The sequence below is a fragment of the Ursus americanus genome, chromosome 10, assembly GCF_024610735.1.
Source record: "Ursus americanus isolate L20-20 chromosome 10, mUrsAme1.1.p, whole genome shotgun sequence".
NCBI classification, from domain to species: domain Eukaryota; kingdom Metazoa; phylum Chordata; class Mammalia; order Carnivora; family Ursidae; genus Ursus; species Ursus americanus.
This window is the reverse complement of record NC_142136.1, coordinates 64264089-64280992: the sequence shown is the minus strand read 5'-3', so window position 1 is coordinate 64280992 and position 16904 is coordinate 64264089. Positions and strand designations below refer to the sequence as shown.

Here is a 16904-nt window from a genome sequence, read left to right as displayed (position 1 = left end):
CCAGTCGGATATGGGATGTTTTCAGTAGACATGAGTAGCATATCTTGGCTGGAACAGCGAATAAGAGGAGATAATATTGGAGCTATCGGTAAGAGCCAGATTATAAAGAGCCTGATCTTAGACTCTTAGGAGTCAGTGTGATTTTGGAGTAGAAGGGAATGCAATGTGGAGTTTTAGGAAAATTAAACTGGTAACGATGTATGGCCTGGATCAGAAATGAGATAGCCTAAAGTTGGGGAGAGCTGTTGATAGGAGAGTTTGACAGGTCTCCAGATAGGAAGTCAATTTGTTCAGTTTTTTAGTAAATAGTTACTGAACATATACTCTGGTGCTGACACTGCAGAGAAAACGAAAGTATGGTTTCTGCCTTTGAAGAGATCATAGTGTAGTCAGCAAAACACCCATGCACACCAGCAGTCCCAGGAGAAAGTGATCATTGTTAGAATGGGAGGATATGCAAAGCCGTTTGGAGTCACAGATCTAGACAACATTACTTATAACTAAGAGATCAGGAAAAGCTTCTCATAGGTAACAAATTGGAAATTGTAATATGAGAAAGAATTCACTAGAAAGTAAACAGAAGGCATTCCAAGAGAAAAGAAGACGTGGGGTGAAGAGCTGGATTAGAGTAGTGGCAGCAGGTATGGCAAAAAGAGAATGAGAGAGAGAGAGAGAGAGAGAGCTGCATGACTCCATATACAGTGTCATTACAGAAAAAGTAGAAATCACTGTGATGGGAACACCGCGTGTTCAGTGGTTGACAAGTGTGGCCCCCTGACTGGCAGTATCAGTGTCACTTGGGACTCATTAGAGGTGTATATCCTCAGACGACTCCTCAAACCTGCTGAATCAGAAATCCCGGGAGTGGGGCCCAGCAATGTGCACTTCGGCAAGCCTTCTAGGTGGTTTTGATGCATGCGCAGTTTGAGCACCATTGCCCTAGACATTTAAGACCTAATTATCAGCACAATATTTGCATATAAAGACATTTAGAACATACAAGAGGGCATGCAGTTACGTGCCATTAACAGTCCTAAAAGTTTACAGAAGTGGGAGATGAGGATGAGCCAGTCTACTCAAGGGAAGCCTGTGGAAAAGGTGGGCTTTGAGTTAGCTCCTCAAGGATTTTGTCTACAATAATGATGATCCAGGCAACATGAACCTTTATACAGAATTAGAAGGACAGTTGAAAATAGTCATGAATGTAAATGTCCTGAGGTACTCTTCCCGGATATATTCCTGCTAATTCTTCCCTGGCCATCATTCTGAAGCTGTAAGTAGGAGTGCTATCTTGTATTGAGCACCAGCATTGAAGATTTAGGTGATGGTTTCATAGAGAAGCTTCACTAAAGAGAAACTGAACCCCAAGGTGGTGTAGCAAAGGCCTCAGCAGGTGCCACAGGGAGCCAGGAGCTAGGACAAGCCTTCGAAGGTGTCTTGCCTTGAAGCAAGGGGGCCAGGCCTTCGTTACCTCCTCCACACTGCTGTCACTAGAGCAGGCTCCTGGGAAGGAGACCAGACGTTGGGCCAGAGGGCTTTCCTCCAACAGTGGTGACTCCTGGGGAGGAACTTAGCTGAGTACCTACCACCAGCCACAATATCGCAACATGGCCACCAACCAAGCGTCCAGGATACTCGTGCTTCCCAGAATCACTTGGGGGGCTTTCTCCAACATGGATCGTTGGGCCCCATCCCCACAGGTTCTGACTCAGTAGATTGAAGGTGGGACTCAGATTTGCATTTCTAACAAATCCCCGGGTGATGCTGAGCCACTGGTCTAGGGTCTGCCCCTTGAGAACCACAGCTCTACGTTGATATTCTTTAAAAGACATACCTAAAGATAATCGTATTAATCTTCTGTAGCACTCACACCTTCAGTGGCGCTGTCTTCAGCTGTCTGTATCACACGTGTTGGCACTTATGGTAATGTGGCCTTAGCATTTTATGTCTGTATTTCATCTTTCTAATGAGATTACGAGATCGCTACAGGAAAAAAAAAAAAGTTTTGCCAAGTAAATACCCCTCAGATTGAACTGATTTAATACTTAGGCTTTGCGAGTGTTTTGCTTGATTGTGTGATCTATTATGTGAATTTACTAGAATTGCTAGATGAGATATTCTTTACATTTCCTTGATTAAAGAGAAGGGTTACAGAATGAGAATCTGGAAAGATGAAACAATCTTTCTTGGCTTCACATTCTTAAAAATACAGGCTAATGTGACTTAGTAAAGCTACATTTTCTATAAAAAAAAACATTTTGGCTCCTGTCTTACACTCTCAGACTTACCTTTTTTCTCCAAAATATTATTTTGACATGAAATACAAAGTACATTTATGCCCCATTTGTTGTTCTCCATTTTTTTGAGGTCTGTCATAATTGGCCAATTTCGCTGTTCTCCTTTCTGGATGCTTTTAAAAATGAGACTCTGTATAAAGCATATAGCACCAGTGTCTTAGTATTAATGCAGTATTAGATTTTTTTTAGACCCTCATGTGATATAGGTATATATGCGTAATTGCATATAAATACACATTTTATTATATAGAGGTGAGTTTTGTAGAAAAAAAAACTTTACATAGTAAAAGAATTTTATCAAAACTTCAGAAAACATCCTGTTTCTAAAAGACACCTAAAAGCCCACACGTGTTTCATGTCCTATGGTTTGTTCTACTTATAAATTTAATAAACACTCATTTTAAAAAATTGGAAATATGGGAAAGAGTAATTAAAAAATTAACTCACTCGTAAGCCTGGCAGTATATCCATCACATTTAACAATGTTGGTAGTTTTTCTCCTTTTTCTTTTTCCGTGTGTGCTGTCTCGCTGGGAACCTGATACACATACAGGTCCAGTTTCTTCTGTTTTGATTCCACTAAATATTCTTGGAAGACATGATTTTTAAAACTGCTTGAAAGTCTAGCTCAGGACTCTGGTATAATTTATGTAACTATTTTTGAAACATGCTTTTTTTATTTTCAAAGAACTTAAGTTTTGGAAGATTTATGTAGAAGAATTTTTTTTCTTTTTTTTTTACATGTGGAAGAATTTTAATGATGCTTAGAGTTCAAATAAAAATGTGGTTTCAACCTCTAATTCCTGGCTTTGACCCGATTTCTGTTCATTGTGTTCTGGAAGATACAACCTATGCCTCATTTTATACCTTATTAGATACTACCATGAACAAGACGTTAAAATCTGGCATTCTTGCATTTAAGAAAATAGCAGAGTGATTGCTAACATAGCTTTGTGTAAATGATTCCGTTAGGTCTGAGAATTTTTTAAAGGTTTTCGAGTTGTGTTTCATATGATCAGCTAATGAATTCAGCACAACTTCCCCAACCCCAACCTTTTTCTCCTGTTTAGCATTTTCCACTTTTTTACTCTGTGATGTACAAGCCCTCCCTGGTTAATTATGTATATATTTAGCTACTGCATGTGTTGGGCTTATTATTGTCATCTAATTAGATGTAACTTGAACTGCTTGCTTCTAGAAAAATCATTAAAAATTCTTTCCTAATGACCTAGAGATGACAAAATGTCTGTAAAGTGTGAAGAAGCAGACAAGCACAGGAACATCGCTCTTAAAGAGTGTTAATCCAGATGCTGCAATCATCTAATTAAACAATATTTTGCTGTCATTAACATTTTCACCAAGGAATTGCAGTTACAATTTCTTTGTCAGCTGTCTCTAGATCACTTTACCTTCAAAACTAAAGTGCCATATAAAAACATTAAATTGGATGGTTTAATTAAAAAGTTTTTTTTTAAATGAAGAAACATATCCAGGGTTTCTGAGATCTCATTTACTGTGCTTCACTTTTATTGTTTGAGTAGATTAGTGTCATAGGCTTGCAATATTTAATATTCATCTTCTAAGATAAAACCTTATAAGCATAGTTAGTAAAAAAAAAAAAAAATCCCTTACCACTGCTGGAAAAGGAAAGAACCCAACCAATTACAGCACAAGGTTATTTACTAAACTTCTCAATTATCCTAAAAGAAAAAAAAAAAACCCACGAAACATAAAAAACAAAAAAACAGAACAGAACAGTTGATAAATAGGTACCTCTAAGTAACAGGTTTTACTTTGGAAATAGTTCACTTCTTTCGCTAATTTAGTAAACAGTCATTTTTTTTTGTTCGTTTCACAAAGATGTTCAGTAAAATAATTAAGTAACAATCCTAATTCAGGAATGAAAAATCCCAAAGTACCATTTACTTATACTTTCTCATCCATGTGATTTTTAAAGATATTGTGCATTTATAATTTAAATAAAAAATGTATATTGACTATCCATAGAGTAAGGCTTTTATATGAACATTTTTATTGAAAGAGGTTTGACTCTATGTAAGTACACTGATTTATAAAATTTCTTGTATTTATTAGGATTTAAATGATGCTATCAGCTTTAGTAATTTAAAAGTTGCTAAATTTTTGTTAGGATTTATGTTGAAGGAACCTTCCATTGATTATTAGAAATGAATTACAAAAAACGAAGGACAGAGCAGTTGCCATAAGCTGTAACTCTTGTCATCAATTTTGTGTGTGTGTGTGTTTTAAAGACGATGGTTTCTTTCTTTTCATGTTTTCCAGAAATGCCATTATATTATTTCCTATATTAGAAAATCATTTCTGTTAAAAGGCTGGTGTCTTCAAATGTAGTCTCTATTTTTATGCTGTTTGTATTTATATGATACATTTAAGTACTAAGTCAATATAAATTGGCTTTTTATTTATTTTATTTTGACAGTTCTTTTCCTTAGTATATATGGAATAAAACCTTATCAGAAAATTTAAAAACAATTATGGTATCTAATTTTCAGCTATTTTATTTATATAAGTAATATAAATATAAATATATGTTACAGGAATAACAGCAACATCATTCTAGAAAAATACACTTATTTACTGGAAGACCTATTTTTCATTGAAACCTACAGATTTTTAAGTAGAACGGTAACCCAGAAAATGACAGAGCCCTAAATATGCCACAAGCCCACTTTGAATCCCAGAAATACCTCTGCGTAGGCAATTGGACTCTGTATATATACATATATAGAAAAAATACTGAGAGTCATCAGGTGTCCTAGGCTGACATAATACGTGAGCTGTCAGTAACACATTTCAAATTTTAGAATTTTACACATGGTGCTTTACAGCGATACTGCTTTAGCGGAACATTCTTGTGCACGAGATGTTAATAAAGGTTCCGAATTTGTGTTAATTCTTATCAGTCTGATTCTTCACAGTCGACTTATGAACATAAAACAGGTGCATTCATTGGCTGAGCCGTCTGGCCGCAGACACTGCCTTCGAGCTTAACACGCATGCTCACAGTGTCGTTCTCTCTCATGTATACTACTCTGCCCCAGGTAGTCCTCATCCGCCAAAGAGACTATCCTGCAATCTTAATTCCTTTTCTCACCTGGCTATTTGTTCACCTAAAATTTGGTTCATCTTATCCCATTTTTATCACCTCTGTATTCATTCCTTCCAAACTTTTATTGGCAGACGGTATGTTTGAGATTAAAAACGAAACAGAGCCCTAGACTCTACATTCACGTGTTTACAGAGTGATGGAGAAGCAGACACGTAAACAGCGATGTGTATTAGCGGCAACCCGCGTTCGTGTGAGCGCTGTAGGGGGAGAACAAAGGGGAACCTAACCTGCCTCTCGCCTCAGTCCAGGAAGTGGAACGTGGAAGCAACATCCTGCTTTCTATCTGTTACCTCCATCAATTTACATATTTAAAGCAATATATCAATCTGTTGTGATGATGCAGCAATATGTGATTCTGTTGATGCGGAGATTCGTATCATTAACAGATAAAATAGCCACCTGGTAAGATGTTTATGAAATGAATGAATGAATTTGATCTGATACTGGTAATAGCAGATTTAGTTCTCCCTTGGATCATGGTTGGTTTTTTCCTACTTCACAACCACATTTACCAATTGCTACAAAAAATAGGTATCACTTAATGACAATTCTTGACGCCAAACGAGATAATGTATGCGTGCATATCTATGTTACTGTTATGCTCTGTGTGATGTGTGCACTAAAGCATTCTAGATGAAATCCGTATCACTGAATACTGGGGAAATTGCTCTTTTGTATGAATTCAAATGGAAATTAGGAAGTTACCCATGATCAGATTATAACATAGGTTTGGAAAAAAAAAAAAAAATCTTGTCCCAACAAGATTTGTCCAACAGGATAGTGATTCTCTTAATTTCATCTGCTCCTATGTACTTCAGTACCAGTTTATGAGGGTGAGCCAGTGCTGTGCGTTCCCTAAACTTTTTACCTTCCCACTGTGCTTCCATAGCCCACCTGAGCCTCTAAAATCATTCTATCAGAAAATAAACCACAAACCCAACCTAAGGGGCCGCAGCTCTCCACTAAAGTGAAACAACATAATACAAAAAGAAAACGCATGCACCTAAAGGAGTGAAAACAATGTGTGAGACATCTGCCTCTGAACTTTTTCATACTGGCTTCAGAGGACCTCTGTTAACTCGTACATTCTCAAGTTATTCTTGTATTCGTAATTCTTGATATAAGCTCAGTATAGCATTCAGTACACTGGCAATGTAATTTCTAGCTATATAATCATTGCAGTAGAATACCATCACATAACCTGCAAGTGTACAGGTCGGCAGGATCCCTCATCCATGATCACTTTCGGGGATCTTCACCAACAAAGCCCTGCTTTTCAGGTGCTGGTAATATCTTCATCAGAGCCAGCAGAAAAGTGACGGAGATTGGAGGCACCCATGTGGCAGGTTGCAGTGGGTCAGGGCTGGATGTGGGACATAGCACTTCTGCTCAGGTTCTGTCAGTTAGAACCGAGTACCATGCCCATAGCTGCTTGTGAAGAAGGTTGAGAAATGTGGTCTAGCCCATAAAGAGAAATGAATTATGATAAAAGGCTCTCAGTCTCTACCACACGCTTATATTCTAGAAAGTAATTCTAGTTACTCATGTCTTATTATTGAGTAAATTCACTTGAAATACATTGTTGTTAGAGTGTTTTTGATTAAACAAAGACAGAGTTCAATAAACGAGTTACTCTATTCTGAAATAGTTTCCTTATATGAGAACAAGAACAATTTCATAAGCAATTAATGCATATACAGATTTTCATTTCTTGTTTTCATTACTAGGACGGACATATAATGACCTGAACCAATATCCCGTGTTTCCATGGGTATTAACAAACTATGAATCAGAAGAATTGGACTTGACTCTTCCAGGAAACTTCAGGGACCTATCAAAGGTAACTTTCAAATATATAGAAGTCAATTTTCTTCATAAACTTTATTCTAAAAACTTTTCTACCAGGTATATGTGTATACACACAATATGTGCAAGATATATATATATATATATATATATCTCCATCCAATTAATGTTTGTAAGAAAGTAAACCTGGGTCCTCTCCTTTTGTGGTCAACGTCTAAATCTCATCAATTCTTACTATAGGTATTATGCTACAAGAAGATAAATTAGTATTAGCATAGGCAAAATGCAATACATATTTGAGAAAGAGCAGATGTAAGGGGAGGTTGCTCATATATCCTTGGTTTTAAAGGTCAAGATAGAAAAACCTGAAATTAGAACAAAGTATGGTTGCACATTATTTCTGTGATATATTTCTTAGGTGATAAGACACGTAATCTTGACCATAGCGCGCACGCACACGCACACACACACACACACACACACTACGTAGGGGGGCATCGTAGTGAAAAGAAAGTAGGGCACAATAATTTATCAAGGACCTGCTGAAATAGAAGAGAGACGATTTGGCCCAAAAATGGCAAGAAAAAATACATAATGGGGGATAAGAATAAAAAGCGAATTTGTGGTTAGTTCACCTCATTTGTCCAGAGGAAACATAAGTGGGATACTCAGTTATTGGAAGTGCAGTAAAGGACTAGGAACAAAGCCCAAAAAGCTTCTCTATAGGCTAAGCTGATGTCAGAGCCAGACCGTTAAGTTGTGTATGTATACTTTAGCCATTTTAAGCCTCAGCCCCCATTCACTCTGAATTTCGCTCTGTTTTCTATAATACTTGGTGGCCCGCTTGAGCAATCCACACCAGGTTATAAGGTATATATGTGTATGTTTGGTTTGGGTGGCGGGAGGGCTGAGGAGCTCATGAGCCAGGGTAGCATAAGCATTGCAGCCAATTAAAAGTGATCCCACAGATTTTTTTTATTTTAATTTTTTTTATTATGTTAGTCACCATACAGTACATCCCTGGTTTCTGATGTAAAGTTCGATGATTCATTAGTTGCGTATAACACCAGTGCACCATGCAATACGTGCCCTCCTTACTACCCATCACCAGCCTATCCCATTCCCCCACCCCCCTCCCCTCTGAAGCCCTCAATTTGTTTCTCAGAGTCCATAGTCTCTCATGCTTCATTCCCCCTTCTGATTACCCCCCTTTCTTTATCCCTTTCTTCCCCTACTGATCTTCCTAGTTCTTATGTTCCATAGATGAGAGAAATCATATGATAATTGTCTTTCTCTGCTTGACTTATTTCACGTAGCATTATCTCCTCCAGTGCCGTCCATGTTGCAGCAAATGTTGAGAACTCGTTCTTTCTGATAGCTGAGTAATATTCCATTATATATATATGGACCACAACTTCTTAATCCAGTCATCTGTTGAAGGGCATCTCGGTTCCTTCCACGATTTCGCTATTGTGGACAATGCTGCTATGAACATTGGGGTGCATATGGCCCTTCTCTTCACTACGTCTGTATCTTTGGGGTAAATACCCAGTAGTGCAATGGCTGGGTCATAGGGTAGCTCAATTTTTAACTTTTTAAGGGACCTCCACGGATGGTTTCTAACTCAGCACACCTTCTCTTGCCTGCTTTCTTACCTTTGAAAACTAGACCTACCTAAGTTGAAGTTTTGTATTCCACTGCTTACTCGCTGTGTGACCTGTAGTCACTTTCCCTTAGCCTGGGTTTTCACATTTGTAATAGGAGAAGAGCACTACTATCCTAAGCCCCACAGTTGCAAAGATCAAATGACATGTGCATTTAAAGAATGTGACATGGTTCTTGGCACATTGAAGCACCTCGTGATTATTAGCTCTCATTATTACACATGGAATATTTCTTAGCCCGTATTTGAAGCCTGTGTACTAATATTCGCATATTCTTATCTGTCATTCATTCTCTAGTTCTGTGATTTAATGTGACTTCCTTATCAAATCTCCATTGCTACCTCATTGCTAATTTTAGTTATGATATTATACGTATGAAAGGGACCTAAGAGGTCAGTTAGCCAACACCTTACTGAGAGTCCCACATCTGGGAGAAAACAAAGTACTAGCAACCGAGTTCCAATATGGTTTCAAATATAGTAATTTTTCCAGTTCAAATGAACTGAACAAAAAATCTTGCATCATTTACCATGGACAAGTAATTATTCAGGTCCCAGGTAGATGGAAGCGTTGTAATTCATGAGGCCTGCCCTCCAGGAGCAAATCTAGTTATAAAGTATCTGAATCATAAAACTAATCTCTACAAAATTAAATAATAAGGTCCAATATTATATAGAGAGAACTACATGAGAGCCAGTAAGTAGTGGTTAGGAATGAGAACTGCAGAGCTAGATGGCCTGGGTTCAAATCCTAATTGTGCCACTTACTGGCTTCAGGTCTTAAACAAGGTTAATTTTCTCTTTGCCTCAGTTTCTTCACCTGTAAAATAGGGATGATAGTAATAGGTTTGTTGTGAGGATTTGATGAGTTAATAAATATAAAGAACTAAAAAAAAATAAGTGTAAAGAACTTTGGATAGCACTTAGCAAACAATATCAGCTGATACTGTAGGTTTAAAGATGATGTAAATCATTGATAGAGGTCATGTATTTTCAATTGTCTTTCAAATATTGATGACAAATATATACTGTTACATTCATATTAGAGTTTTAATGTTTGAAGGTATGTGTTTTTGACATGACTTGCCAAGGGTACAGTATAATCTTTGGGTATAAAACAAAACCAAACTTATTCATCAGTGTGAGGATGAAAACTGTCAAACTAGTTCTTTAACATAATCTCATCTGTGTATGTTTTATTTAACATTATTCAAATGACTGTTATGTACTGGTCACTATAAAGTACACATAGATACAATTTGTCGTAGATTTGCAAGTACCATGATACACAGTATTAAAACCTCAAAAGCTGACTGCCACTATGGCTATTTTAGATTTTTTTTTTTAGATTATTTTAAAAACAGGGAAGGAAGGCCTTTTTCTTTGAAATCAACTAGAATAATGTGGTGATAGGAAGCTTCTCAATTAAGTTTCCTTTACTTCCTCTGTTTATTTGTTCATCCTTTCAGTCAACAAATGTTTATCACACACTTCCTATATGTCAAGCACTTGTACTAGCTGAAAGGGTGTAGAGGAGTTAATAAAACAGACATAGTCACAGCCCTTCTTGGGAAGAGTCCAGTCCAGAGCTGAGGTGAAAACTCAAGTCATTACCAGAAATATGTGGCCAGCATATCTGACAGTCAGTATAGTGGGGACTGTACTAAAATGGAAATTTTCGCACTTGACTCCTCGAAGACATGGGACTCCGATGTTCTTGCAACACTGTCCCAACCAAAGAAGATATAGCCTTCAGTATGATTCATATGGATAAGAGAAGGCATAGGTAAAATATTTGCTAATAATTATAGATTTTTAGTTTATCCATATAGAAAAGATGACATAAACTAAATGAGGAGATCACTGTTTCTAGAGTAACTGGAATATGTAAACATTTTCAGGTTTTTAATGCTGATCCATTTAATCTGTGTTGCTTTTGGCAGAACATTTCCCTTTGTAACTCACATGTGCTCTCCTGATTTTATGTAATGTTAAATAAGTAGAAGGGGTAAACAGACAAGGCAATGGGAATACTAAATATACTTTCGCGAGCATGGAGTCCTTCCTGTTATGAACATTTGAACCCATGTGCTCTTAAAAGATAGATAGCTTTTTTTTTCAGCTCTGCTATGTTCCATGCTTTAGTAATTTGTTCTTTATATTCTGTCAGACTAACATGATAGGAAAATGTTAGCAAATTAAAGCCTCCTGATGTGTTAATAAATTACTCTTGCATTGTTCCCATGCTTCGTTGAATTTCTTAATAGGAACTTATTACAAATGGGCTAGAAACCCAAAACTATCCTGTATAAAAATCATTAATAAACAAGATTTTAATGTATGAAAATATATCATATTATACACCTAATAGGAAAATGAGATTTGAAGTATAATAATATAAGTGGAAGGACAGACTACTAAGAGTGAAATATTATTCCAATGAGATGACCACTAAGGAGCACATGAAATTCTTATAGGTATAATCAATACTACAAATGAAATTTTTAATAGTTTGTTAATCTTCAAAAGCTCAACAAGAATTTGAATATCCGAATGATATTATTAACCAGGAACCTTCTAAAAGATCTCTAAGAGCAAAAGAAGTTGTTCCTAAACAAAGATTGAGACCCATGGACTAACTTCTAGTAGTGAGTAATTCTAGAATTTGTTGTTTAGTAAACAACATTTGAAGGCCCAAATAATTTTTATGTTTTTTTTTAAAGATTTTATTTATTTATTTGACAGAGATAGAGACAGCCAGCGAGAGAGGGAACACAAGCAGGGGGAGTGGGAGAGGAAGAAGCAGGCTCATAGTGGAGGAGCCTGACGTGGGGCTTGATCCCGTAACGCCGGGATCACGCCCTGAGCCGAAGGCAGACGCTTTAACCGCTGTGCCACCCAGGCGCCCCTATGTTCTAAAGGATAAAAAAGTATTAAAAAATTAAGAAGCTATGAAATATTCAATAAATAAAATACACAATCCAAAAAAATCAGAAAATTTTCATCTTTCTACCCCCACATTACACTGGCTTCGTGAAATTCTGTTGTCAGTTAGAACTTTTTGTGCAATATAGTAGTAAAACGGGTGCCTCAGTTCCAGATCTCACATCATACAACCCAAAGGAAGAGAGAGCATCTCACCAAAGTCATGCTCATGGAAGACAGAAAAACTTTTCTTTCCTAGAAATCACAAAAATGTCTTCTTGTGTGTACTTGGTGCTGCTTAACAGGGGTAGAATATGTTCCCTGGAGATGAGATAAGCCAGTCATTTCACGTTTGGAGCCAAAGGTAGAGTCAGGATCACACAAGACACCTGTCAAAGAAGGATGGGCTGAAAGTTGACCAAAGGAAATTTGGATTTCTGTTCCCTAAAGAAAAGGGACTGAGTTGTGGTCGGCAAACCGCTCTGTTATAAAGTGAAAAATACAGTGTATCTGAGAGTTTCTTCTTTCTGATTTCTATAATCTAGAGAATAGCAAATAAATTACAGGTTTATATGCACATAGCTACTTCATAAAAGGAGCTTTGCAAGGTGCTAAGAAGACTTTAAAATATAGTCCTGACCCTCAAGGAACAGTCACTGGCTAGGAGGGAAAAATAGCCAACAGGCGGTAGCTTTTTATTACATACATACAAGTTTAATATATGAACATTCGGGAGGATCAGAGATAAATTTGCCATAAAGCTAATGAAGCTTGAACTTCAAAGCCGCTCAAGTTTCAGGGGCTTCGTATACCTTGACCCTCCTTTTATGTTCGTAGTCCTGGGTTTATTTTCTCAGAGAGCCCCTCTCCAACGAATTCCTCAGCTCCCTGAGCTTCTCTCTCCTCTTCTTTAACCTGAGCGCAGGAGTACGTACGTAACACGCTTGCTGAAGGAATTAAAGGCGCTAAAGTAGGAAAGGCACCTGGTGCCTGGCTCTCTAGTGGCATTCAGTGACGGGTAGCTACAAAGCACGTTTCCCTGACTGTCAGCTGAGGGTTCACTGTCTTTGGTACGATAGAAAAAAACATAGGGGAAGATTGCTTGATTTAATTTTGTTCTAATAAAATAAAAAGCAATACCTTTTAATAAAATGTAAAGTCAGATTTTCCTGCAGTAAGTAATTGCTTTTGCCTCTCTTTAAATTGTCAACTTATCAGAACCATAAACATCAAGATGCTGAAGTTAAATATTTATTGAAACTCGAGAGGCACATTTATTTAGACTGAAGTATTTTATTATATTCATAATATTCATATTCTTTCTTTAACCCACTTCAGTGAACGAAGAGCCCAGAAACAATGAAAGTTCTTTATCAGTAAAATTTATTGGACCCCTCATTTGATTAGACCTCATAGTTTCAAGTTTCATTTATTACATGTACAGGTTAGAGGTTATGTTTATCGTTTGGCGTGATGGACAGCAAATGAAACAATCTGTCATTGACTTATCTCTTCAATACTCAACCAGCAGCGGGTGTAGACAATTTTTCCCTCATGTATCCAGATTTTCCTTATGGAGATGTGACCTCGTGGTGAAATCTATCTTAAAACATGATACACGCCGGTGCTTCTGTTATTTACATATACTCATATGAACTTTGCTCTTAAATTACAGTGGTTACATGACTTTGACGTGAAGCCCAGCCTCTGCTCATTAAAGTGTAAATGGAATTTTCCTATTTCCCAGTCATGCCCTCTGATAAATGAAATAGTTTCATCACAAAGCCAAGTCCTGCTAATATTGACATGAGCGTAAGACATCACACACACACCCATTCACTGAGTGGAAAAAATATATTTTGTTAACACAGGAATTGTTTGACTGACAGATGATGATAAGCATAACCATTTTCCCAAATTATTATGCCACTTAAAAAAAGGAAGTGATAATGCCTTGAGGCTTTGAAATGTGATAATGCAAATGGATGCACTGAAGTGTGAATACTCTTCAGCCGTCCACCCTTGATACTACTGCCAAATGTCTATATATACATAGAACAGGGTGTACGTTGTTAAGGTGGGGAATGCTCAATTCTGCAAGGTGGTGCAAGTTTCTAGTTATTTTATCTTTCTTTTTCATCTTCGGTTAACAATATCTAAAATGAAATTCATTCTATTTAGGTTAGTTTATAATCTCCCTAATGCTTAGGTTTTAACAACAATGCGCGAAGAATGGGCCAAACGATTAAGTGTATTAGTAGCTGACTATGACGATATAAAACTTGGTAGAAGATAAAAATGTGAATGTGTAAATTTATTCTATACCATCTGCCAAAAAATATACTGCCAAATTTGAAATATTCTAAATATATGTTGAATGTCACCTTAACATAGAACCCAACTTGAAAACTGTTTTTATTAAGCTTGCTTATATTGCATTGTGGAAGGAAAGGTACTATTTTAAGACAGAGTATTGATTGGCAATATTTGGATACTGTCTTAAACTCATGGAATAAGCCAAGCCGAGGGTACAACTGGCAAGGGGGTAAATGCAAAAACGTACCAATTTCAAAATTGGGTTTAAGTTGATCATTTTAGTCATTTACTTATTCTTTCCTTACACAAGCTTTTATTCCACACCTACATTGTGCCAGGTACAGGAGATAAAAACACAGTAAGAACTAGTCCACACTATGAAGGGTTGACAGTCATTTTTAGGTTACCCAGTGGCATATTATGTTCTTTACCTTCTAATTGAAAGGAAGAACCAAGTAAATGTAGACAGAGAAGAGAGTTGGTTCATAGGCACTATGGTAACCAGAAAGAGTGAGGTGTTTTCTGTTTGTTTTTATCTCCACTGTTAGGGTGACAGGGAGCTTTGAGGATTTATGCAGAAGTCCCAAACCAGTCCCATGCTCTGCCTGCTTGTGCTGTATGCCCCCCCTTATAGTCTCCTTTCTAGTTCCTTCCCATTTAACCAGTTGTTCTACCCTTTCAGAGAGAGAGAGAAAATACTAGAGCCTGTCCTGCTTTGAAAACTTTAAGCTGTCAGGGGTGCCTGGCTGGCTCTAGCACTGCATGTGACTCTTGATCTCGGGGTTGTGAGTTTGAGCCCCATGTTGGGTGAAAGATTACTTGGAAAGCAAGAAAGCAAGAGGGAAAGTATGAAAAGAAAGGAAAACTTTAAGCTGTTAGAGAAGGAACTGGGAACAGTAGGAGCACTTCTGTAGCGTATGTTCTTAGAATACTACCTGCGGAGAAGGAAAGGGAGCCCTCTTACGCACTTTGGTGTCACTTCTGAAGTACAGCACTATCAAGGCAAACCTAGGCCAGACTCGGTCTCCTTTAACCTTTCTTTCCAGCCGAAACAGAAGATCCAGTAGAGACGGTCTTGAAACTAATCTATAGGCTCATCATTGTACTACTTAATACCTAGAAAGCTTTTAGAACTGACACCTGGAGATTGAAGGTATTTAATTATTCCTCCATTGTTCTTATGTCAAGATTGGTTACTTTTCACTAAAATATTTAAAACTAATTTTCTTAGGAATTACCCTGGGACAGTGATAACAACACCAGCCAATAGCTGACAGGCTCTTATTATGTAACCAGACATCCTGCTAAGCATCTTCCATAGATTTTCTCATTTTATCCTCACAACTTTATGATGAATTGCACTTGGGTTTATAGGTTGCATTTCCTTTCATTTGTTACCTAGTATTTCTCTATAGTAAGTAAGTAGAATATACTAAAAAAAAACCCAAACAAAACAAAAAACCAAACCATAGTGATTAATTCATCTTCTAGGTGCCCTCCACCTTTCCTCAGTGCCCTGTACTATGAACAGCCATGTGATAGGAGCAGAGGACGCAAAGAAATGTATTGGATGAGCCATTTTGTACCTCCAAAGACTTCTGTCCTAATGGAACTGCCATACCTGTGAATATGCTAATAAGTTGTGCTCATCAAAATTCTTTAGCTCAAAGTCTCTCTTTCCTCATAATATAATTAATCATATTTATTTACCCTATGAAAAAATATAAAAAAGAATTGCACTCAAAGATAGCCAGCAAATTATATATCTTAACAGTTTTTATTAGTGCTTCATTACTTCGGGTTCCATTTTTTAGGGATGTATGTGGGAATTGTATGATGATTAGCTGAAGGTCACCTGATTATACCATTTTGTGCATAAAATTGCAAAGGGGAGACTTCATCTGTTTAAGAGAACAACATTTTGGGGGCGCCTAGTTGGCTCAGTCGGTTAAAGGTCTGCCTTTGGCTCAGGTCATGGTCCCAGGGTCCTGGGATTGAGCCCTGCATCAGGCTCCCTGCTCAGCGGGGAATCTGCTTCTTCCTCTCCCTCTGATCTCTCAGGTCATGATCTCAGGGTCTTGAGATCGAGCCCCACGTCAGGCTCTGTGCTGGGCATGGAGCCTGCTTAAGATTCTCTCTCTCGCTCTCCCTCTGCCGCTCCCCACCCACACACGCTCTCTCTTGCTCTCTCTCTAGGAAAAATAAATTTAAAAATAAATTTTATAAAAGTTTAAATGTTCGTATTTGAAAGATTTTTCTGGGTCATATAATTGAGAAAAGCCCCTAACATTCTATACAGAGGATAAACCAAATTCTGGGGGGGATTTTAGATTTTATTTATTTATTTTGCAAGGGAGAGAGAGAGAGAATGACACCGGGGGAGCGGCAGGCAGAGGGAGAAGTGGGCTCCCCTCTGAGCAGGGAGCCCGATGCAGGACTTGATCATGACCTGAGCCGAAGGCAGATGCTTAACTGACTGATCCGCCCAGGGGCCCCAGGATAAACCAAATTCTTAACCAAACAGTAAAAAGGAGTTAGGGAAGACTAAAAAATCTCCATTACTCTCACTCCCCAGGGCAACTATTATTGTAGTTTTATGTATATTCTTCAAAATTTTTTCTCTGAATAATTAGCAAAAATATATTACTTATATACTATAGGATTTTTAGAAAGCCATTGATACTACTATGATGTTGATAATGCTATGATGCAGATGGCTTTTGTCAACCCTAGTACTCGTAATAATTCAA

General features: G+C 37.5%; 1 protein-coding gene across 9 annotated transcripts in view; it reads left to right on the top strand.

The window, feature by feature from the left end:
* The window catches only part of NBEA (neurobeachin), a 662067-nt gene that overhangs the window by 555635 nt on the left and 89528 nt on the right, over positions 1-16904 (top strand). For all 9 annotated transcript variants that reach the window (XM_087865187.1, XM_045796974.2, XM_045796975.2 and 6 more), the window contains one exon: positions 7172-7284. In XM_087865187.1, coding sequence (XP_087721313.1) covers positions 7172-7284 — 113 coding nt within the window. The remainder of the gene's footprint in view (positions 1-7171; positions 7285-16904) is intronic.